Raw genomic sequence first — 22,633 nt, 5'->3', positions numbered from 1 at the left:
ACTCCGAGATATTTGGTACAAGGTACCAAGGCTGATTTCTACCAGAGACACAAAACTGCAACTACGCATTGGTCGAAATCACACCGGCCCCAAAGTCGTTTCCCTTAATCGTTATTCCAAGCTTGCGTTATTCCAGAGTTCTCTAACATCTAACCTCTCCCTCATGTCCTTGAGCTCCCGGGTCCGTAATGATATCACTAGAAAAATACGTTGATTCCCCGTGCCATTCTTGTAACGGAACTAGTGTTTCCAGCTACATGGCTTGTCAGTACTAGGACCTGCTGTACTGATGCTCAAAACTAGGACTGCCAATTTTTACCAATTCGTGTAATAAACTTGCAGTGCTAAAACTAAAAACTATTAAAATTAAACAGACACCTGTGCGATCCCGTGGCCTCCACAAGGAATGCTGGCCTCGTCACTTGCACAGCAGCAGCTCGTCGTATCACCCGTACACGAGCACCCCGTGTCACTATGTTGCAGTACGCGGTCCACAACGAGCCTCTTCATGCTGTCGTGGGAATGAAACAAGCTCCGGAAGAAGTCATCTTGTTGTTTCTGAGAGACCTTGTGCGGGTACATGTGCAGCTTGGCCATCAAATATCTCTTCATCACGACGAATCTCTTGCTGTCTGCATCTTCGTGCGCTGTGAGCACCACACCGCTCGACATATCCTTCCGAATGCGATTCAACTCGTCGTATGGATGTAGTTCATCGTGGTCGACGTAGTCAGTAGCTAGCACTGCTAACTTGTCTCCAAACCGACAGTAAAAAACGCCATTCGACTCCATGTCGGGCATTCTACTGTCGATTTTCCGTCTTGCAATAATACGCTGGTGCATGAAGTTGCACTTGAGCGTACCAGTTGACTGCAATAACATAAAATTAAAGTTAACTATTCGCTATAAAAAAATTAAAAAAAATCACTCACCTCGCGCGACGCAGTGATTCCTAGCGCTTCATTCAGCGCTTCGTCTTTTTCTGTGAGTTGATTGTAGATGCCGCGTGCTACTTGGTAGATGCTGACTCCGTCGTATCTGGAGATGGTGAAATTCACACAGTAATGTTTGCCAAATTTGTCGAACATGTCCGAGAATTCGTGAGGGTGGGAGCAGTCCATCCCTAGTGTCTTGTGCTCAATGAACTTGTACGTCATGTCCAGTTTTTCCTTGCGTAGCGACAGAATCGTCTTTCTCCGCTCGTCTAGGTCGTTCCCAAGACGAATATACGACTCCAAGGGCGTCATCAGTGACATTCGCTGCTCACAGACAGCACAACTTACTTAGTCTACCATTATTACACTAGAAATACCCATTTTCAGCTCACCAGGTCGTTCACCGGTGCAAAAGCCAATAAGGCCTTAAAATTGTCCGCATACATTTTCTGCTGCATGGCGAGGCCGTTCAAAAGCTGATTGTTCTCCTGACTTTCGAGCAACATCTTCAACTCTGTCGTGATGTTTCGTCTTTTCTTGACATTTGGGCGTCGTGGCGTCTCTTTCTTCTCTTTAAATTCCAAAAATTCCTTCTGCGCCGTCAAATATTTCATCTCTCTTTTCAACAATTCTGTCTCCTCGTCTTCTTGAGGACAGTCGCTATTATCAGAATATTCATCTGATTCGACCGGTGATGACGAATCACAGGGCGTCAGTCTCAACGGAGACACTGGAAGTGGAGTCAACTGCTGTACAGCCAGCGGACTCTCCAGCTCCTCGTCGGTATGACACGACGCAGACGGAGAATCGGGCAGCGCGTCGAGCCACGAGGTGGCGCGTGGACTTAAAGGCAGCATCATGTCCAGGTCTGGTAGAGTGATTGCATCATCATGTTGCTCCATGTCCTTTAGAAATAGCTCGTCTCCCAGTAGAAATTCATTCAATTTCGGAGACTGCGCAGGATCAGAAGCGGTAGAGTTCGTGTCGTCGCTCATAAGGCAGTCTGCGAGTATTTCTCGCTCTAAAGAGGAGAGCGTAGATGTCGGTGACATAATTTTGCTGCTGGGGACGTCGTCGTCCACGTCCAGGAGCTGCAACATGTCGTAGTCGCGCACCAAGTCGGCAGGAAGCTCCACACCCATTGTCAAATTCAATTATGAGACAAAGACAGATAATCTTATTGGTGCATTATTACGACAAAGTGCTCTAATTGGTCGAAATAAAATAAAAAGTCGAAGTAAGTGAATAAAGTACTTCGAAGAAAATACAAAAAAAACGAGAATAGAGGTTTTATTCGTCAAAGTAATCGCTTGTCAGCGCTGTCATGAGCCATGCAAACATCTCATCACACGGTGAGTAAGGAGCGCTTTTCAGCAGCTGCCACGTTATTACCGGTAGTCATTCACTCCAGGTAACCAGCTCGTCCCCCTTGGCTCGGCTTCAGCGGGGGACCATGACGTAGACCGATGTGCGAGAAGAAGAAAAAAAAAAGCCGAAGAAAGCGGCAATGGCAGAGGCTCAGCTGTCTGCCTGTAAGTCTCCGGAGTGTCACGCTTAGCTTATAAGCCTCCCACTCAGTCGTCACCTGCACATGGACAGCCCGTCTCATTGCGTTGAAGACGGTCGACGATCAAAGTCTTCATCGTGTCGTGACACTTGGGCATACTGGCGAAGAAGCGATCTTGCTGTTCCTGCGACACCTTGTGGGGGTACACGTGGTACTTGGCCATCAAATATCGCTTCATGACGACGAACTTCTTACCGTCCGCATCTGTGTGGCCAGACAACACGACGCCACTCGAAACATCCTTGCGGATGCGGTTTGACGTGTCGTACGGGTGCAGATCGTCCTGGTCGATGTAATCTGTGGCTAAAACGGCAGAGTTGTCTCCAAATCGGCAATAGAAAATGGCGTTCGACTCCATATCCGGCATCTTCTCGGCATCTGCGCCTTCGTTCTCGCCCTCCCAATTCATACTCGACACAATGCGTTGATGCATGAAGTTACACTTAATCGTATCGAACGATTCGCGGATCGTCGTGCTCCCCATGGCGTTGTTCAGAGCTTCGTCCTTGCCTGCAATCTGTTCGTAGATCGCACGTCCCACCTGGAAGACACTCACGCCGTCGTACTTGGAAATGGCAAAGTTGACGCAGTAGTGCTTGCCGAACTTCTCGAACATGTCCGAGTACTGGTACGGCTGGTTGAAGTCCAGCCCTGCAGCCTTCTGCTCAATGAACTTGTACGTCATGTCCAGTTTCTCCTCTCGTAGTGACAAAATGGTTTTCCTCCGCTCGTTAAAGTCCTTACCCAGACGAATATACGACTCCATCGGGGTCATCAGAGCCATACGCTGTACCCACAACAGCACAAACATAACAGTTAATAACCCAGATAACACGGTTACATGAGCATAACAGCGTAGACGTACCACATCGTTCACAGGAGCGAACGCGAGCATGGCCTTGAAGTTGTCTTGGTAGACTCTTTGTTGTGTAACCAGGTCGTTCAAAAGCTGATTGTTTTCCTGACTCTGAACCAGTTGTTTCGTCTGTTCTGTGTCTCGTGGACGGCGCTGCTTAATGCTCTTCCTCTGCGGACGACTGGAATTGGCGCGAGACTGCAGGAAATCCCTCTGAGCATCCAGATACTTGGCTTCTTTCTCAAGCAAATCCATCTCGTCCTACAGGCAACAGCATTAGCAATCTTTGCAGCACACTTTCAGACATGTCTCACGTACTTCCATGGCTTCTTCCTCCATCTCCTCGTCCTCTTCTTCATGTGTCTCCAAGTACTCCGGCTGGTTCGCACTCTCTTCGGGCATAGACGGCAAAGGTGACGCCGTCACACTGCCGTCTGTCGTGTGGCCTAGCGACGACGTGTCCGACAGCGTTGAATCTGTGTGTGGGGAGTCTCCGAGGGGACATGGGAGGCAACACGTGGCCCATCAGAGCCTCGTGATATTTTTTAGCCGCCTCCTGCTCCTGAGCCAGCAACGGACACTCAACGTCAAACTCGTCCACGTCCGTCTTACATGGAGACCCATCGATTATGCTGGGACACGTGCTGGGCGCGCTCGGACAGGGCGAAGGCAGCATATCCAGGTCCGTGAAGGCGTCCAAGTCGATGGCACCATCACTCTGCTCGAGTGCTGTCTGATTCTTCTGATTCTCGTCCGAGTCTATTTTTACCACTTTCTCCATGTCACGGAGAAATTGCTCGCCGTCCAATAGGAACTCGGCAAATTCGTCCTGAATGATGGTCTCTGCTTCTGGGGATTTCGTGGCGGTGGCAGACGAGCAACCGGCGCCGCCGGAGGCACAGGCTGACGACGCACACGACGTCTTGGAGGCTGCTGCAGCCTCCGCAGTCGAAGTGGAGATACTCACACCCACGGAGCAGTTGGCAAGTAGATCCTCGACGTTCGACGAGGCTGCAGGGGACGCTGGGGTGTCCAGGAAGCTGGTAGAGACGTTGTCGTCGCCGTCCACGAGCTGTAGCATGTCGTACTCGAGCACGAGGTCGTCTGGAAGTCCCGCTGCCATGGCTGTGATTCTGTAGATCTCTATGTGTTACCTGGTGGTCGGGCACTACACTAACAAGGCTGATAGACCGCTCAAGGTCGATTTGATTGCTCGCGCGTTCAACGGGCTTGTCACTTCTTGGTGACTGCGGGCTTTTGTTGGAACAGTGTTCTCGAACGATGGAAGGAGAGTCTAAACAAGGTATGATTGGTGAAAACAAATATTTTTTAGCGAATGAATAAAGAGGTGGAACATTCTCCCGTGTAAGTTGCGGTCCGCCGTTGCACTAAATTGCTTGCTAAAATAAAGAAGCTAAAGCAAATCTTATGATCTAATGATTGGGGAATGGTGATTTCATCGGGAGAAAGAAAACATTAAAATCCCTCATTTGATTGGTTTGAATAAAAAATTAGAATGAATGATTGGTTGAAAACAGAGCAAACGGCGCACAATCTTTCTGATTCTGTCGCCATTATCGGATGCGATTTGAGCCAGTACCCACTGTGTGGTACACGCTAGTGAGACATGATTGACCAGTGCACTTCAGTTCAATAAGTTATTATTTTAATTATTTAAAAATGTAGAAATTAGTCTTGGCTAACCCTCAACGACGACGTCTTATCGGCCTAATATATCTGAGACGATCACAGCACGATCAAGACAACAAGTATTCATAGAATGTGCTTTATAATTAGTGCTTTATGGGATACCCCAGAATCACCACAGATACACGACAGTGGTGGTCACCATTTCCAGCGTTGGAGCATAGAATGACGAGCGGTGTTGGCACGAATATTCACCAGTTCTGGTCATGGTCCATGATTCTGCTCTCGTACTTGATCTCCACAACAGGGAGCTACTGCAGTGAGTACATCCACTTCAATGCTTCGAAAAATGAAAAACAAGACGCTCATCTTGCATAAATCGTTACATCACAGCAATTCAGCTTATGGAGAACTGGCGTCGTGTAGACGATGTTGTGCACAAGCGGATTATGCTGGCGCTCTCTGCTCTTTCCCTGGGTGGGTGTGGGATTTGGTGCACGCACTTCACGGGCATGACAGCGATCAAGCTAGAATTTGAGGACGGAACAGCTCTCGAAATGGACTTCGAATTGGGTCTTACGATCTTGTCCTTCATTTTCGCGGTGCTTGGTGTCCTCATCGGTCTAAAAATTGCGTCTATGGATCCGTACTTCCTTGAAATGGAAGCAGCCAGACGCAAGGAGATGCTGGTAAGAATGTCACTATCGTGATCTCTGCTGTTCGTACGTCTGAACCTCATGCTGCGTAATAACTGGTAGGCTGCCAATCTGAAAAACATGAAAATGTCTGCCGTTGTGAACCGAAGTGCAGTCACCCGCCGCATCAAAGTGAGTCATACCACTCACAAAGTTTATGTGCTCCGGTTTATGCTAGCGCTGACATTGTTCTTGTATTTGCTCAGATTATTGCTCTTTTTTCGCGACTTTGGCTTATTATGCTTGGAGGAGCATTCGCAGCTCTTGGAGTTCTAGGAATGCACTACTTGGGTATGAGGGCACAGCGTACGAACGCCATAATGGAACTGAACGCGGGAATTGTAGTGCTGTCGGTTTTCATCGCTTTCTTCACGGCCAACGCTGCATTTTGGATCATTTTCAGAGCTGTAAGTGATGGTAGAAACGGTCTACTGCGCTGTTCTTTTACTAACATCCCGTCTGTTATAGCTGACTTTTATGCCAGATAGCGAGCTGCTACGACTTGGAAGTGCGTTGATCATGGGCGTCGCAGTTTGTGCAACTCACTATTGTGGTATGGGAGCAGCGTCATACACGCTCAGTGAGGAAAACTTTTCGGATACGACTCGATTTATCATTAATCGCTCCGAAGCTGCGATCGTTGCATCACATGGAGCACTATTGACCTGCTACTGGCTAGCTAGCTTTAGTGTGGTACGCAGTGTACGTATTGCTGAGATGACTGCGACTGCAACGACCATACGAGAAGGTGTATCTCGAACAGACAAGTCAAAGAGTCGAAAGAACAGCAACCAAAGAATTCATGTGGCGCGGTAAAAAAACTGTAGATACCGCGAAGTTAGTGAGTGTATTTTGCTCCCCAATCTAAAAATACAAACTACTTTTAAGTTTCAGTATTAATAAGAGTGGTCGCTTCAAGAAGTCTACAAGTCCCTCGGTACGCACCTGTGAAATAATGCTCGGCGCAGCAATGTCCAGCCACGTGGAAGAGATTTCACAGCACTGGTTGGTGTCCAAGATCTTCTTGTCGTACCTGATTGCTATCACTGGGAGTTTCTGCAGTACGCACATCATTTATTCCAACCTTGGTATTTCTTTTTGGTTCACCCGCTCACTTCACTTGCAGCGATCCAGTTGATGGAGAAATGGCGTAGTGCTATTGACACGAGGGACAAGTTAATACTCATGCTGTTATCGTCGATTGCTTTGGGTGGCTGTGGCATTTGGTGCATGCACTTCACGGGCATGAACGCGCTCGAGCTGACGCGAGATGATGGCTCGGTGCTCACTGTGGACTTCGAGGCTGGTCTGACGATACTTTCGTTCATCTGTGCGGTTGGTGGCGTCTTCGTTGGTCTCAAGATCGCGTCTGCTGACCCCTTCTTCCTTGAACTGGAGCAGGAGAAGCGCAAGAACATTTTGGTAGGTACATACTATTGCGTGGTTCAGAAGGCTTTTATGCTCAATTATTTTATAGGTGAAAGACTTGGCCTCAACTGCTATGGCGGACGTTGTCAACAAGCAGAAAGTTGCCAAGCGCATCAAATTCATCGCCTTGTTCTCGCGTCTCCCCAGAATTGCCGGTGGAGGACTCTTCGCCGCACTTGGCGTTCTCGTCATGCATTATCTGGGTATGATGGCCCAGCGAACGCACGCTGATATGACCTTAACTGCTGGGCTTGTGGTATTGTCTGTGCTCATCGCATTCTTCACGGCGACTGCTGCGTTCTGGATCCTGTTCCGAGCCGTAAGTTGTGTCAACAAAGTACGATACTTGCCAACTAACGCTGTTAATTTTTCAGCTGACATTTTTCCAGGACAGTGAATTGCTTCGATTGGGAAGTGCTCTTACCATGGGCATAGCTGTTTGTGGAACTCATTACTCGGGTATGGGGGCAGCCAGCTACACTTTCAATGCTGAAGGGATGGGAGACGGCGGTCTGGTGATGAAAGGATCCCAAGCAGCTATCCTGGCATCTCATGGTTCATTGCTCTTCTGCTACTGGGTGATGACCTGGAGTGTTGCTTCCAGTGTGCGCAACATCGCTTCGATGACGTCGAACTTGAGCAAGGTTAGCAAGCGGGACCACGGTCCAGGAGGAGCACGCAAGATTGTCGTTGGCAAAGCAAAGGTGGCCGACAGCAATAACCGAGCGAACGAGAACGGCCCCAAGCCCAGCGCACCAGCCCCTGATGTGTCGTTGGCTCGTCAAGAATCCGTTGTCGATATGGATAAATCCTCGATTAGCGAGTTCGTTGAAGTGTAGACTTTGCATTTATCTCAGCAACTTCATACTTTATTTTATCTCGTGCCTTGGTTTCTCTGCTTGCTTTTAAATTGGTTCAAGCTCATGACTTATCTCTGTCAAAACTCTGCTTGGCTGGCGTCAATTCGACAAAGACGCGCGCCATCACCGACTGCCAGTTTTGCAGTCTGCAACGCAAAATGTAGAGTGTATACAGTGGAATTGAATATCGAAAGTGTCGTACGATTCGCACTTGTAGCGGCGACTGATGTCGGTCAAGAGAAACGAGCTGGTGTATTCACTGCAACTAGTGCATAGCCCTCTCGAGGCGAGCGCTCACGAGTATTCAAACACCCCCGAAGCAGTACACCTCCCATTTCAATACCGACAAAGTTGCTAGATAGTCTCCAGCCCGACGGCATGCGTCAATGGCAAATTCGAAACCACAAGAGAACGTGTTTGAAAACTGATGCCGAAAACTGAAGTTGAGGCTGCGCATAATCACCAAATCAAATTTAAACGTTACCGGTACAGTACTCAAAATTGGTCCATAAAACGACAAGCAAATGATATTTAAAGTTTGCAGTGCTTCAGTTCAACGCCACGTACCCAATCAGTACACGTAGCAACAATACAGCGATTTGAATGTCGCCAAATCTTCATTCTAGAGCACAAGACGTACGACAACTACTCAAGCATCATGACAGCCGACCTCGTCATGTCCGGAGACTGCGGCGGCACCAACACGCGTCTGTCGCTGTGGAACATCCCTAAGGACACCAACACGCGTCTGTCGCTGTGGAACATCCCTAAGGACTCCAAGCACATCAAGGGTGACATCGCCCCAGGCTCGATGCTCTTCTCCAAGAAATACTTGAACGAAGACTATGCCAGCTTCGCCGAGGTGTGTCATCTGTTCCTAAACGAGGCCAAGCTCGTGGACCAGATCCCCGAAGCCTGCGTACTCGCTTGCGCTGGCCCAATCCTGAAAAACACGGTAGACTTCACCAATGTAGCGTTTGGTTGGAAGATCGACGGTCCAGGTCTGGAGAAGGAATTGGGCATCAAGAAGGTGCGACTGATCAACGACTTTGCTGCCATGGGCTACGGTCTGCTGACCCTGCGTCCTCATGAGTATATCGTCCTTAACGACGTCCCTAAAGATGAGACGGCTCCTATGGCTACCATTGGAGCTGGTACTGGTCTTGGGGAGTGCTTCTTGACCCCCGGTATGGACGGTCAGTACTCGTGCTTCGCCTGTGAAGGTGGCCACACTGACTTCGCCCCCGCGGATGAGATTGAGATCGAACTGTACAATGAGATCAAGGCCAAACTGGGTTGCAGTTAGCGTTTCTCGGTGGAGCGTATTGTGTCTGGTCCTGGTCTGGCGACGATCTACGAGTTCTTGGCCAAGAAGTTCCCTGAGAAGGTGGACCCGAAGGTGCACGAGGAATTCCTCAAGGCCAACACGCAACAGGGCAAGGTGATTGGCGAGAACGCCAAGACGAACGAGCTATGCAACCGAACTCTGGAGATCTTCGTGGGTGCGTACGGCCGTGAGGCTGGCAACGCGATGCTGAAGTATTTGCCTCGTGGTGGCTTCTACATCACTGGTGGACTTGCTCCTAAGAACCTGGACTACTTCACCAAGAAGGACATTTTTCTCAACTCTGTGTTCGACAAGGGCCGTGTGAGTCCTGCCATTAAGGCTTGCCCGATCTACCTTGTTCTAAATGAGGACCTGGGCGAACGTGGGGCCCATTATTACGCGTACCAGCTGCTGAAAGAGGCGCAGTGATCTAGATTTGTTGCAGTGACGACCTTTGTGGGTGTTTTGTGGTGACTGATAAGATTCGTCAAAAACGTTTTTGATAACTTTTAGGTTCAGTCTTGTTGCAATAATGTGTCGCTACTACATATTGCAGGGCCTCGCTCATTCGCTACTACGGCATGTACCGGTATCTACCTACAACACGTTGTAGAAGCACAAATAGTAGGCGAAGAAGTGCGTGTAGCAAAAACCCAGCAAAAACGAGATAGAAACGATAGAAATGCATTTTTTTGCCCATTTTGTCACCGAACTTGAAGTTGTCTAAGAATTAGAAATCAACTCAATTCCCAAAGTTACGCGATCCAAATACACAAGATACACCTGCTAACCCGCGATTTGAAAGATAGACAAATACCTCGCATTCTTAAATCAACGTCCGAGGGAGCAAGCAGATAACCTCTCACCTTACGCCACAGCAAACATGGCTCCGTACGCTTGCCCAAAATGTCTTAACGCTGTTACACCCGTTCTAATCCTTATTGTCGCGAATTTCTAGCTGGCTTGGATGCTGCTCCGATGAATCAACGACCAATGTTGTCGCAGTCCCTGCTGTGACTGCTGCACCCACCTACGACTTAATCATGTCGGGCGACTGCGGTGGCACCAATACTCGCCTGGCGCTGTGGAACATCCCCAAGAGCTCAGTGTATACAAAGGGCGACATCGCTCCGGGCGAGATGTTGTTCTCCAAGAAATATCTGAACGAAGAGCACGGAAGCTTCAACGAGGTATGTCACCTCTTTTTAAACGAAGCCAAACTCGTGGACGAGGTGCCTGCTGCGTGCGTATTAGCCTGCGCCGGTCCCATCCTTAGCAACACGGTGGACTTCACCAATGTGGAGTCAGGCTGGAAGATCGACGGTACTAGTCTCGAAAAAATACTCGGAATTAGGACCGTGCGTCTGATCAACGACTTTGCTGCCATGGGCTACGGTCTGCTGACCCTGCGTCCTCATGAGTATATCGTCCTTAACGACGTCCCTAAAGATGAGACGGCTCCTATGGCTACCATTGGAGCTGGTACCGGTCTTGGCGAATGCTTCTTGACTCCTGGTAACGACGGTCAGTACTCGTGCTTCGCCTGTGAAGGTGGCCACACTGACTTCGCCCCCGCGGATGAGATCGAGATCGAACTGTACAATGAGATCAAGGCCAAACTGGGTTGCAGTCAGCGTTTCTCGGTGGAGCGTATTGTGTCTGGTCCTGGTCTGGCGACGATCTACGAGTTCTTGGCCAAGAAGTTCCCTGAGAAGGTGGACCCGAAGGTGCACGAGGAATTCCTCCAGGCCAACACGCAACAGGGCAAGGTGATTGGCGAGAACGCCAAGACGAACGAGCTGTGCAACCAGACTCTGGAGATCTTCGTGGGTGCGTACGGCCGTGAGGCTGGCAACGCGATGCTGAAGTATTTGCCTCGTGGTGGCTTCTACATCACTGGTGGACTTGCTCCTAAGAACCTGGACTACTTCACCAAGAAGGACATTTTTCTCAACTCTGTGTTCGACAAGGGCCGTGTGAGTCCTGCTCTTAAGGCATGCCCAATCTACCTGGTGCTTACCGAGGACCTGGGCGAGCGTGGTGCTCACTTCTTCGCCTATCAGCTACTAGGCCAGTGCGAATAATGGGTGACGATCACTCCTCTAACTTGCAAATTGGACACGTCTCTGCTTTTCATCACATTTTAATGCTCGACTCCCCTAATAGCGACAAGTCTAATGCTAGAATAAATAGTACTATTTGACACCCATATTATCCCTTTCGTGAACGCGAGGGTTTGCTTTAAATAAAGTATACTATACAACTCAAGATGTTAAGAGATCAAAGGATGCAATTTGCATAAGTAACGGTCATATAGCTATCGCCTTCCATATGATTTTCTATTCCAAAACAAGGTAGGGTGACCATCAAGTGGGGCAAATTGACCCTTTTCATAAGTCACTGTACTTGCTAGAGCATTTTTTGTATTGGTCAAAATAACGACTTTCTGTGAAAAAGATGGTGACTGCTGACGCACTTCAATGTGATTGGGTAATAATCACAAGCGGAGGTTATAGACCGATCTTTCAATCCCACTCTAAAACCATGTGTATCGGGTGTGGGAGCGTAGCCAGTGATCTTGTGCATGATCAGAGTCGCAAAACTCACAGCTACGTGTAGCAAACGCAGCACAGTAGGTTTGACCAAACGTACAGTAGTAAGTACGACAAGCGGCATCGAAAACGGAACAGTGAGTGTCCTAAAAAATTTGTATCAGAAAGAATGTAGCATCTGCCTTGCGTTTTGTATGCTAATGTAGTGTACATTTGTCTTGATTTTACTATGCAAAATCTAAAACTGCAAAAACATATGGGCAGCAGAAACCGATCAAATCAGGAACGGGATCAACAGACACAAAAGGTATAGTCGACCTCTTCAAATAGATGGCATATGAGGACCGCTGGTGGATCGCTGTACAACAGAGCTGCACCCGTCGAGAAGACTCCGATCCTGATGGCAGTGAGCCGCCAGAACACAAGCAACCGACAGCAGGAATGAAGCGTCACGCATACAGCCACGGCCACAGGAACAACTGCAATCGTCCACAACTCCGCCGGCAGTGAGCTCGATAATAGAAGCGTGCCCGCCATGCAAGTAGCTGTTTTCAACGCAGATATTCCTGTAGACCAGAGTGTAGCTGGACCCGAGAATGCTGCACGCCTAGACGTTTCATCTGGGCAAGCGGCAGATACTGACTCAGCGACTAACGACAACGAGCCTACCACCTCAGGCGCTCAAGTGCACGCCGTCTTAGCAGATCGTCGTTCAACTGGTGAGAAGGTTCATCACGACTGGGGGAGCGTGGAAGGCCTAAGGGGTCTAAGAACAAGCCTAAGACCAGCGAAACAACCATCGACGAACCCAAGCCAAAACGTGGTCGTCCGAAGGGAAGCAAGAACAAACCTAGACGAAGTTTAGACACAGCCCTGCACGAGGCTACCCACTCAGAGCTACCTGTATGCGACGTAGTTGTTGCAGAACCGCCGTGCGATGAACTCCCTCCGCCCGTGTCATCACTCGCCCCAACGGCACCTACCGTGGCAGCACAAACTAGTGAGATGTTGTCTGCTACGACTCCTGCTGGTACTAGCGTACCGACATCAAATGTGTCCGTTGGTGAGAGCCAAGCAGCCTCGACGCCATCGCCTGCTCAGCGATCGAGGCGGAGTTCCTCAGCGCAATCACTGTCGATAGCCGCGTTGTATGTGGACACGTTGGTGGCGTTCTCACCCGCTAAGGAAGGTTGGATAACATCGAAGAAGTATGTTGGTGTCGGCAATGCGTACATCATCGGCAGGGTCTGCCGGATAGTAAAGGGGTTGTACCAGGTGCGGTGGCTGGACTCGCAGTTTCAGTCACATGTCCAGAATCTAACACTGAATATGTTTCAGCGTGGAAACACAAACTACACCTCATTACATGGTCAAACAGCAGGACCTGGATGGGGGAGCCTTTGTGCAGTAGATCCAGAAGAACGCGTTCAAACTCAATGCCCAGCTGACGGACTTGAGGTGTGCATGGAGTATATGAGTCGTACGAGCCGCCTGAAATTCGTCCAAGTAATTTCGCGGACGTTAAAACCATAAAGAACTTTCGCTTCGATCCAGAGAGTCAAAAAATGGAGCAGCCAAGTGATCTTTACTCTCACGGAGACGCGACAACAAAAACACGCCTTCGCCCCGAGTTTCGCCACATTTTCGAGCACTCAGCGTCTTCAAGTTTCTTCGCTTACATTCCTGTCTCCTTCTGGCAGCAAGTGGTTGGCGAAATGAACACTAATGCTCGCCTAAAGAAAATGTCGATTGGGAAGCCCTTCGCTCTACAAAAGATCATGACCTTCCTGGGGATTCTGTTTTATATGGCGCTTGTTTACAAGGGCGAGTACAGCAACTATTGGGGAACGCAGGTCGAGGATTTTATATTTGGTGGAAGCTCAGTCGGACTTGAGAGCGTAATGCCGCTCCGCCGCTTCAAGCAGCTTCGTCAGGCGTTCACGTTCCAGTGTGTGTCTCCCAGTCAGGACAGCGAGGGCCAGGCCGCGCGTATTCGTCCTCTGCTCAACTTGCTCAAGGCATTAGGTTCAAAGTACGTGGAAGTTGGTAGAAATGTGGCTCTTGACGAAGCTAGCGTTGCCTGCCGTTCCAAGTATGGCAAACCTCTCATCGTCTACAACACCATGAAGCCCGTGGGCAAATACCATTTCCGTATCTACATGCTGTGCTGTTCTACGTCATGGATATCGCTAAACTTTCGCTTGCATTGTCAAAGCAGCCTGACTGAGCGTCTCGCTGGTGTAACGACGCCGGAGGTGGCACGGGCGTTGTCAGAAGAGCTTTCAGCATCATCGGTCATTCGTCAGTGCGTGTTGGAGGTGGCTCGACCAATTTATGGTACGCGACGTATAGTGAACTCTGACAATTACTACACCTCTGTCCAGCTTCTTGAGGCACTACGCTTGAAAGGCCTTTATGCGAGAGGAACAGTCCGCAAGTCAAGCGCTCATTTCCCACGTCACGTGTTGATCGAAAAGAAAGAATGTAGCCGAGGAACATCACGACAAGCGGTTTCCAGCGCACACAACATTGTAGCAGCCTCCTGGTTCGACAGCGCGATCGTTAGTGTAGTTTCAAATGCAGATGCATCTACACTAACAACCGTAGAGCGCCAGGTCAAAGCCGAAAAACGCACCTTCAGTGCTCCAACTTGTGTTCGAGAGTATAACAGTCACATGCAAGGTGTAGATCGCCTCGATCAGATACGAGGGCGGTTTTCGGTTGCGGATGGTCACTCGTTTAAGAAATGGTACAAGAAGCTAGGACTAGCGCTGGTTGATGTCGCCCGAGCAAACGCGTTTCTCACTAGGAAGCTCGCAGTCAACATGGACGCAGATCGAGATCCCCACCGCGACTTCATGGTTGAACTCATATCAGAGTTATTCTCAGGAAAGTGGAAGGAAGCCCCTAGTGAACGCGTCATGCTGTTTACTGAATCCGCACCTGCAGACACTACAACGCCGTTGCCACCGGTCAGTGCCGTCTGGATGGCCGGAAGTACCGGAGTCGATGGTGTCCGTGGCAGCCCGCAGAACCGCTGCTCTGCTGTCTATTCAAAGCAGCTATTCAAGGAAATGAGCCGCAAGAGGCGTCAATGTGTGGTGTGCAGATGGGAGGACCGCTACGCGACTGATGTTACTGATCACTGCGTCTTACACGGAGTTAGCCTCTGTCAGGTCGTTCACACGGCGACTCCGCAGCCTTATATGTGCCCGTACGTCGCGTGGACATGCTGGGAAAAGTATCACCGATATTATCTACCTCGAAAGCTCTTCTCAAGTAAAGGAAAGGTGCGTACAAGCTCCGAGCTGTACAAACTGAAGCAAAGTGGCGCTGTTGAAGCCGGTCATCCTGTCTTATCACTAAATGTTTAGACAGCATGTCGCTTGATATTTCTATGGTAATTGTGGGTGCGTTTATCTTTCATTTAGTAGGGACACACGCTGCGTAAGTATCTCAATTAAAGTATGATAAGGATGTGTGCGTTTGTCTTGATTAAAGTATGCAAATCACGTGTGTATATTTCTTGACTTTACTATAGAAATATAAAACTTCAAGTTCAAGCACTTCAAATTGAATCGCAGCTACTTACTCGTTGTGTTTTGACTTGTAAATAAAGACGTGCTGGCTTACAGCTTTCCAGCTGCAAGGGACGTCAAGAACCTTCAGCAGCTCGAGCGCGTAACAAAACCTGAAGACGCATGGAGGTCGGTGGTGTGGGCAGAGGTTTACACAGCTCAAAAGAAAGCGAATATCCACCATTTGACGTAGCTGTTCCTTCACGTGCTCGACAACTGGCGGCTGAAACAGCACATTATTCCAATAGACAACGGTTGCTTCGGCAAAGGGCGAATCCGACGACAGGCGAATGTCCTCGACGGGTTTGCATACAAACACCGCTCTCTCTCGTAAGACCCACGCATATGGGCTACCATTGATAGCGTCGATGCCAGCTCGTTGAACGGACTCTTGAATTTCAACGCCAATTGCGCGTTAAATGTCTGTGGCGAGGACCACTTGGGCGACGACATTTCCGAGACCAGAGCCAATGTCCATGAATATATCCCGGCTGTCCATGTCACCAACTTCGCGCAATAGCATTGTGATTCCTACAGGCATTACTTCTCCCACGTTCTTGTATATCGCGTTGCCATCGTAGTTACGAACCAATTTGCTCGGAACACCAGCGAAAACACTGGTGACTACTTGCTCCAATGCCGAAGGCGAACGAGGTGGTGTCAGTGGGTCCGGTCTCGTACTCTGCGTAGTCTCTGAGCTGGATTTTGACTGTGTAATGTATGTGTTCATCGCCGATGAGATGCTCTCAGCGCTTGGTGAAGGCTGTACTGAACTCGTGCTGGCCGTGGGTGAACTGAGGCGCTGTGAGACTTCTGTATTGGGCGGAGATAGTGCTTTGTCTGCGCTAATTGCGCGCTGAGCGGTATTCACATTTGGTAGTGATGGTGAGGCGTCCGTGCTGAGGTCGGGATGCGGATCCGATGTACTGGTTAGGGACGATGAAGTATTCGTGCGAACCACGAGCCGCGTACCTCGAGCTATACGCGGTGGCGCAGGCGCTGTGGGTATCTTCCAGCGTGCAGCAGCAGCAACGGCGCGTAACTGCCGCGTGATGGCTGGAGGTCGTCCTCGCGGCATTATAATCTCTGCAAAGAAGCTGGGAGGGAAGTCTGCAAGCCGGCTACCATACGTTCTTCGCAGCGATCTTAGACGCTGCTTCAGCGCTGCCGTGGTGTGATTCGTGTGGCGCATGCGGTGCGCAACATCGCGCCAGACTATCCGTTTTCCTGCTTCTTCGTACGCTCTTGATGTTTGCACTAGCTGTTTGTCGTCGTTGAAGGAGAAAGTAGTCTGGACCATGTTGAATAATTACGAGTGAGCAAGTGTGGTAAGTTTAGTATTGAATCAATGTAGCCAAACAACTTACTCAAACTATAATATTCGTTGGTTGTCATCCAGTCGATGTTGCAAGTTGCGTAGTACGTCCATATTCCAGAAACGAGCCGACGTGACCTTTTTGATTGGTAGTAATAAAACAAGGTAGATAGCAACTTGAACTTCTGTCAACAGGCGCAATTTGACCCCTTTCATGAGGGTATTACTCGCAGGTTTTGGAAACACCATGAAAGGGGTCAAATTGCCCCTGTTGAGCACGAAAGGGTTATAATACTTAGATGGGCATTTCCTCATCAATTTAAAAACTGCCACAATTCTCTTCAGCACGTCGAATGAATTGTTGTTCACACACTGTACCAGAGCCTTACTTCTTCACATACAGTACTGCACCCCGTTTTCGCGCCCCTGGACCTTTGATAAACTTCCGGATGTGATGATCCTGAGTCCAAATGAGCTATTGTTTGTATGCTAAACTCGAATTTATTTGCAAATCCTATATGGTCCACCCCCGCGAAAACGGTTGCAGCACTGTACTCCAGTGACTGACTGAACATCACTTTTTTTTTACTGTAGGATAAGTCCCTTCGTTTCACGTCTCATTCTCTGAGGCGTAACGTCGAGAATACTATAGTTTCATCCGTTTCGCGGGGAGGCGCGCTGCTTAGTTTAACACACGCAATTTTTTTGTTTATTACTGGTATTGTACTACTGACTCTGTCGGAACTCTAATACATAGCACACGCAAATTTTACTAGTTTACTTCATCCGACGACATGCTCATTGCTGTCTGTAGAATCTTGGGGAACGTAGCATGCGCCGTCATACGCACCGTCTGTTCGCAAGTAGTGCTGCACATATACTTCAGGCCCGTCAGGTTAAATGGGGCCATGTCGTTAACGCATGACCTGTCTAGACGACTTAATTCGCCTCCATTACGTCAATGTACGTCAGTACGAACGCATGCAGCGGACCGAGGACCTGCGTACCAAGCGATTACTTATTTGTCGATGAGGCATTAGACAGACCTGCGGCTTAACGAGCCACTCTCTAATCATGCCGCTTGGACTTTTCGCCGCGGTGAGCGCGATCTCGCGCATCAGGATCTGGTAGTAGCCGTCCACAAGATCCAGCGCTCTACAGCACACAGCCGGTCATGTTGTTCAGCAACACATCCCTTCGCGAATTTGGCTTCTAGGCCGGCATCGTCGCGTTGTTCAGCTTGGTATAAGCGCGGAACAGACGTCACTTCCCGTTCGGCTTCCGAACGCAGAAGGTCGGCGTTGAGTGCGCGGACGTTGATTCTCGCACGGTGCCTACCTTCGTCTTCGCAGCGAAGAAGGCATCAAATGACCTCGCACTGCTCGCGAGGAGATGTCGCTGTCTTGTGATACAGTACATCGCTCCAGACACAAGGTCAACCTCGTGCCGTACTCTTCGACCCGGTGGGAGTTGGGTCGGTGGATTATTCGTCACCACGTCCGCATTCTCTGCCATCAAAGAAACCAAGCACGATCGGCGCTGCTGGCTCAACTTCTCTAGGACACCCTCGTCCAAACATAGGAGGATTTCTACTCTTTCTGAGTGGCCTTTTGTTTGAAGAGTACCATCTCAGCTATCGCTCCAGTCTTGAGGTTGACCAAAAAGTCTCCACCGGCATTTCCTCGAGGGTCAATCCGCAGCGACTCCAAGTGGATGCCGGATGCCTTGACGGGTAATCCGATCTCGCCATCTAAGATGTGATACACTTTTCCACCGACCGCGTCGACAGAGCCCGAGCCCTTCACTCCGATTCGGTTGAAGCGCCGTCGGTCTAAACAAGGTTCAGATTTGACTTGCGGTAGGGGCGGCGTCATTGACGGCGACCGCGACGCGCAAATTTGCTACCCACGCCGTGTGATATCTTGATAGCGACATCTGAGGCACTTATGACCTCATGTGGAGCTGTGTTACCCACACGGGAAGCGCACTCTGCGTCTTCCACTTCAGTTAAGGTCTGAGCGCCAGCGTGTGGCACTGTGTTATCCACACAGAAAGCAATGCCAATGCCGTCCTCTTTAGCTAAGATCTGGACGGCCGTTTGTGGAGCTATGTTACATACCTATAGCTCGCTAATACCAGCATTTTTGATAGCTACAGCTGTCTGCGGTATTAAGCTACCCGCTTGCGGATCTAAGTTACCCACTTGGCCGGCGTCTCTCGGCGCCGCCATCTTCGATTTCTCTGATGAGCCGTCATATGCGTCAACAACCCCGAACGTCTGCTCCTGCTTTTCTCGCAAATTGATCAAGCTTGGTGTCGAAGTAGTGTTTTAGGAACTCGTACATCGTGAGCACTGGTAGCAAGACATCGTACTAAATTGAAAAAGAAAATTATGATTAACTCCTATCTACGGAATATAACTAGAAACGAACTGAGGCCGATGCGTATGAGGGCGGTGCGTGGGCACGTATAAGGACGATGTGAGTGTGTGTGTCTGGGGGGGGGGGGACTGAATAGACCTACATCCCCCCAAAAACAGACCCCCCCCCTCGCTTACTGCGCTACCTACAAGCACATGGTTAGCTTCACTCGCCTCGCCCCGCAAGACGCAAGATACCCCAATATCACTGTCCCTCCAGCGCAAGAGCCAAGCTGAAAGTTCATTGCCACGAGCCCGTAGTTCAGTGACGACGCCAATCACAAGTTGCTACCCATGACTGCGGAGCGTTACACAAAGGTCGTAAGCTTCTCGTGAAAGAACATCGACTTTGAGCACTGTCAATGCTGGACATACACATGGCCCAAGCTGCAGTACGCTACGTATACTACCTCGCCATCCGCAAGAATGATGGACAGAGAACCAGATGGGAGAATGCGAGTAGACGCGTGACGCGGCTTTTAAGCGATCCCAACCCACTTTTACTTGTGTGTGAAGCACCTTCTGGGCCTCTGACGAAGTACAGTTTCCCTCGCGCCCTCAAATAAGGAATAGCATGTCTGTTAGATAACTCGCATATCGCGCATTCACTCGTCAGTGTAAGTGCATGCTCGAATGCGACGCGAGTCGCGTATGAGCACTGTTGCCCGTTATGTAATGGCGCTCGCTTACAGAATTTGAAGTTATACTGGGAGATAGGTAGCGTAAACTAGCTATTGGAAACCCAATCAGGATTGTTTTGTCGTCAGCGGAGTCAGCTCGCAACGAGGTAGTTCAAGATGCATATCAGGCCATGGAAGAAGACACACTCGATAATATATTCCTGACACTTCAAAAATGCATGGAGTGCATTCTGAGGACGAACGATAGTCACGACTACAAATTGCCACACATTGGTTTAGAGAAGCTTAGGCGTGAAGGTAAACTCCATACGAGTTTTGTATGTGATGCAGATACTGAGACCGCTCTTGCTCGAGTGATTACGTCAAGTACTATTTAAATAAATTTCCCGTTTAAACTATTAATGCCGCTTGTATCACATTTGCACACAACATCAAACTGACCCACTGTCATATGTCATTCTTGTGATCATTCTCGGACAGAGGAAGTTTATCAGACTTTAATATAATGTAATCAATACTACGACTTGAATGTTTCTCGTGTTGACCCCTCATTTCTTTGTGTATCCCGACAGTAATGCAACTTGACATCATGAATGGAAAGATGCTCATCAAACGTTAAATTATAGCAGCCAATCGTACCTCCCTCTGTGTGTTTACCCAACTGCGGCTTGGTACTGATTAGCAATCTCCCCTTGAAATAATGCTCAGAACACCATGATGTGGACTACATGTTTATGTTAGTTTAACGCCTCGATGCTATATACAGATGTTCGTAGCTTGGAGGGACGCGAACAGACCCAAATCCAATACACTTGTATATGGAGAGCTGGCTGGGTGATAAAAAAGCCGGATGTTTCACCCGTCAGCAGTGCCAGCGGCTAAGATATCAGGATCGGCTGGATTAATATGGGGCTTCGCGTTATCTTGCTGAATAAGAATGACGTGGTGTCTCTCACGCGGCCACTTTAACTTCATAGCCGGTATCAGAAGGGTTAACAGGTATCTTTTGTAAGCTTCACGGGTGTTTAAATCAATTCTTTTCGTGCATTCCGCCCCCTTGCGCGCTACTTGCTTCTTCGAAGTGTTTTGTATTGTTCAGGTAGTGATCACAGCTCAATTTTACCATCCCGTTTACGTTTTGTATGTAGATCCCAGCTGTTTATAATCAATATTAGCTGTAACTCAGTTTAAATTTTAGCGATTACAGCTTTAAAGAGTACTCACCGTGGGCGTGCTACAGCATGAAGGAACATGGTCTTCGGGATGAAGTTCTTACTCTAGTGGCTCATCATGGTATAAGATTTGTCCACAAATAGCTAGCACGTTCGCTTGTTGATATCCTCGTAGAATCATTTTTCATCGACGAAAACTTCGTTGAACAAGGTTTCGTGCTCAAAGCCGTCCAGGGTTGATGTTTGCCACTCCATGCTCCATGCGACAAAATTTGTTTTCTTCTGTGAGAATAGGTCTCATGCGTGTCTTGTACATTTTCAAAACCCCTTCACGAATCACTGCGCTCACACAGTGCTTGGAGATGTCTGTGGTGGTCGCAATATGTCATATAGGCGTTCCTTCTCCCACATGACTGCTCTGATATGTGCAGCGATTGTGTCTTGGTCCTTCTTTACCCTGCCCGAGTTTTTTCCTTGATACGACTCCTCCACTCTCCAACGCTGTCTCAACAAAACGCAGCCACAGACGGTTAATAGAGGCGTCGGAACAGCAAACGCCTCTTGTAGTGGGCGGCTTGTACACCACGAGGCACCACGCCGTCTACTTATCTTCATGAGCTCGTCGACGATTTGGCGCCGCTTGGACATCAGTTAAATTTTCTTTGGAGATCCTTTAGAGCCCTTGGAGCTTATCTGCACGCGTGAAAAAATTGGTAAGTAAAGGCAACGTGCTTATCCGGTCGCTGTGACTGCATTAGATCTCGGACTGAAACGCGTTAAACCGCAATCGATGGCGGAGATGATCTACTTTGTCTTATCCGGTTGGTTTTTAATTCCGCTCCGCCTTAGCCAATAAAGATGCATTGTTTACTTTCTTGCGTTCATGTCGGACAGAGGAAGTATGTGGTAGCAGAAGCACCCAGTAGACGCTAGTGTGTACCCAGGGAAACTTTTTTCAACCTAATGCTGAAATACAATAATGAATTGATGCGAAGCTGTTAAGTACATATCTTTTGTATTGCGTATCGGTGTTTCCTTACCAATTTCCTTGTCGAGAGCACTAACTGTTTTGCTTGGTATCGATTTGCAATTTCCATCGAAATTTGGTACCCATTCGTTGGCTTTGTACATAGTATTCCTCGAGCACACATCAAACCGGAACTCAAATCACCTTTTCAATAGCAGCGACAGGGATTTTTTTATCAAAACGCTTTCTGTCTGCCTTATGCATTGGTTCTGGTGTGGTCAATTTCGTAGCCTAAAAGCACAAATTCGACTAAACTTTGTGATCAAAAATGTAAGTTTGGAAACGGGGTACAGGCTAATGTACCCAGGTTACAGGAATAGTGACATGTCACTCTTCGGAATGCCTAATGGTGCCAGGGGGCTAAAAGGCCTACCGTTGGAAAGCTACATAGCTTCACCATTGGTACCTTATAGTTTGTATTGAAACTAGCGCTTAGCCTTCCTATAAATACTCGCAGTCGGAAACTGCATTTAACTGTTTTTTTCGCTTCCTATGACAAGGGACTTGTGAAGTATTGTTCCCAAATAGATTGTATACTCTCAAAAGCCAGCTTCCTCAAGCGCAAGGTGCTGTGTGTCGTCCCGTCACACTTGGTAGCACTCGTAGTCAATAGC

General features: G+C 48.8%; 7 protein-coding genes across 7 annotated transcripts; 4 read left to right on the top strand and 3 right to left on the bottom strand.

Annotated features, from left to right (window-relative positions):
* Window positions 1–366: 366 nt before the first annotated feature.
* On the bottom strand, window positions 367–1,381 carry PITG_06026 (uncharacterized protein; the record flags this gene model as incomplete). Its single annotated transcript, XM_002998191.1, has 3 exons — window positions 367–870; window positions 933–1,259; window positions 1,328–1,381. 3 exons carry the CDS (start codon window positions 1,379–1,381, stop codon window positions 367–369), a joined length of 885 nt encoding a protein of 294 aa, XP_002998237.1.
* An 827-nt stretch (window positions 1,382–2,208) lies between these two features.
* On the bottom strand, window positions 2,209–4,598 carry PITG_06025 (uncharacterized protein; the record flags this gene model as incomplete). Its single annotated transcript, XM_002998190.1, has 4 exons — window positions 2,209–3,289; window positions 3,368–3,619; window positions 3,677–3,785; window positions 3,862–4,598. The coding sequence occupies 4 exons, from the start codon at window positions 4,479–4,481 to the stop codon at window positions 2,510–2,512; spliced, it is 1,761 nt and encodes a 586-aa protein (XP_002998236.1).
* Window positions 4,599–5,230: 632 nt separating this feature from the next.
* Window positions 5,231–6,516, top strand: PITG_06024 (uncharacterized protein; the record flags this gene model as incomplete). The annotated part of the gene is made up of 5 exons (XM_002998189.1): window positions 5,231–5,324; window positions 5,399–5,694; window positions 5,764–5,832; window positions 5,907–6,107; window positions 6,169–6,516. 5 exons carry the CDS (start codon window positions 5,231–5,233, stop codon window positions 6,514–6,516), a joined length of 1,008 nt encoding a protein of 335 aa, XP_002998235.1.
* Window positions 6,517–6,670: 154 nt separating this feature from the next.
* Window positions 6,671–7,777, top strand: PITG_06023 (uncharacterized protein; the record flags this gene model as incomplete). Its single annotated transcript, XM_002998188.1, has 5 exons — window positions 6,671–6,761; window positions 6,827–7,122; window positions 7,178–7,447; window positions 7,503–7,731; window positions 7,773–7,777. The coding sequence occupies 5 exons, from the start codon at window positions 6,671–6,673 to the stop codon at window positions 7,775–7,777; spliced, it is 891 nt and encodes a 296-aa protein (XP_002998234.1).
* Window positions 7,778–8,618: 841 nt separating this feature from the next.
* Window positions 8,619–9,744, top strand: PITG_06022 (glucokinase, putative; the record flags this gene model as incomplete). Its single annotated transcript, XM_002998187.1, has 2 exons — window positions 8,619–8,721; window positions 8,761–9,744. The coding sequence occupies 2 exons, from the start codon at window positions 8,647–8,649 to the stop codon at window positions 9,292–9,294; spliced, it is 609 nt and encodes a 202-aa protein (XP_002998233.1).
* A 614-nt stretch (window positions 9,745–10,358) lies between these two features.
* PITG_06021 (glucokinase, putative) lies at window positions 10,359–11,399 on the top strand (the record flags this gene model as incomplete). Its single annotated transcript, XM_002998186.1, has 1 exon — window positions 10,359–11,399. One exon carries the CDS (start codon window positions 10,359–10,361, stop codon window positions 11,397–11,399), a length of 1,041 nt encoding a protein of 346 aa, XP_002998232.1.
* A 4,461-nt stretch (window positions 11,400–15,860) lies between these two features.
* On the bottom strand, window positions 15,861–16,745 carry PITG_06020 (uncharacterized protein; the record flags this gene model as incomplete). Its single annotated transcript, XM_002998185.1, has 1 exon — window positions 15,861–16,745. The coding sequence occupies one exon, from the start codon at window positions 16,743–16,745 to the stop codon at window positions 15,861–15,863; it is 885 nt and encodes a 294-aa protein (XP_002998231.1).
* Window positions 16,746–22,633: the final 5,888 nt, after the last annotated feature.

The sequence above is a fragment of the Phytophthora infestans genome, genomic scaffold (genome assembly GCF_000142945.1).
Source record: "Phytophthora infestans T30-4 supercont1.9 genomic scaffold, whole genome shotgun sequence".
Lineage (NCBI taxonomy): Eukaryota > Oomycota > Peronosporomycetes > Peronosporales > Peronosporaceae > Phytophthora > Phytophthora infestans.
The sequence above is the reverse complement of the archived record's forward strand: the minus strand, read 5'-3'. Positions and strand labels throughout refer to the sequence as shown.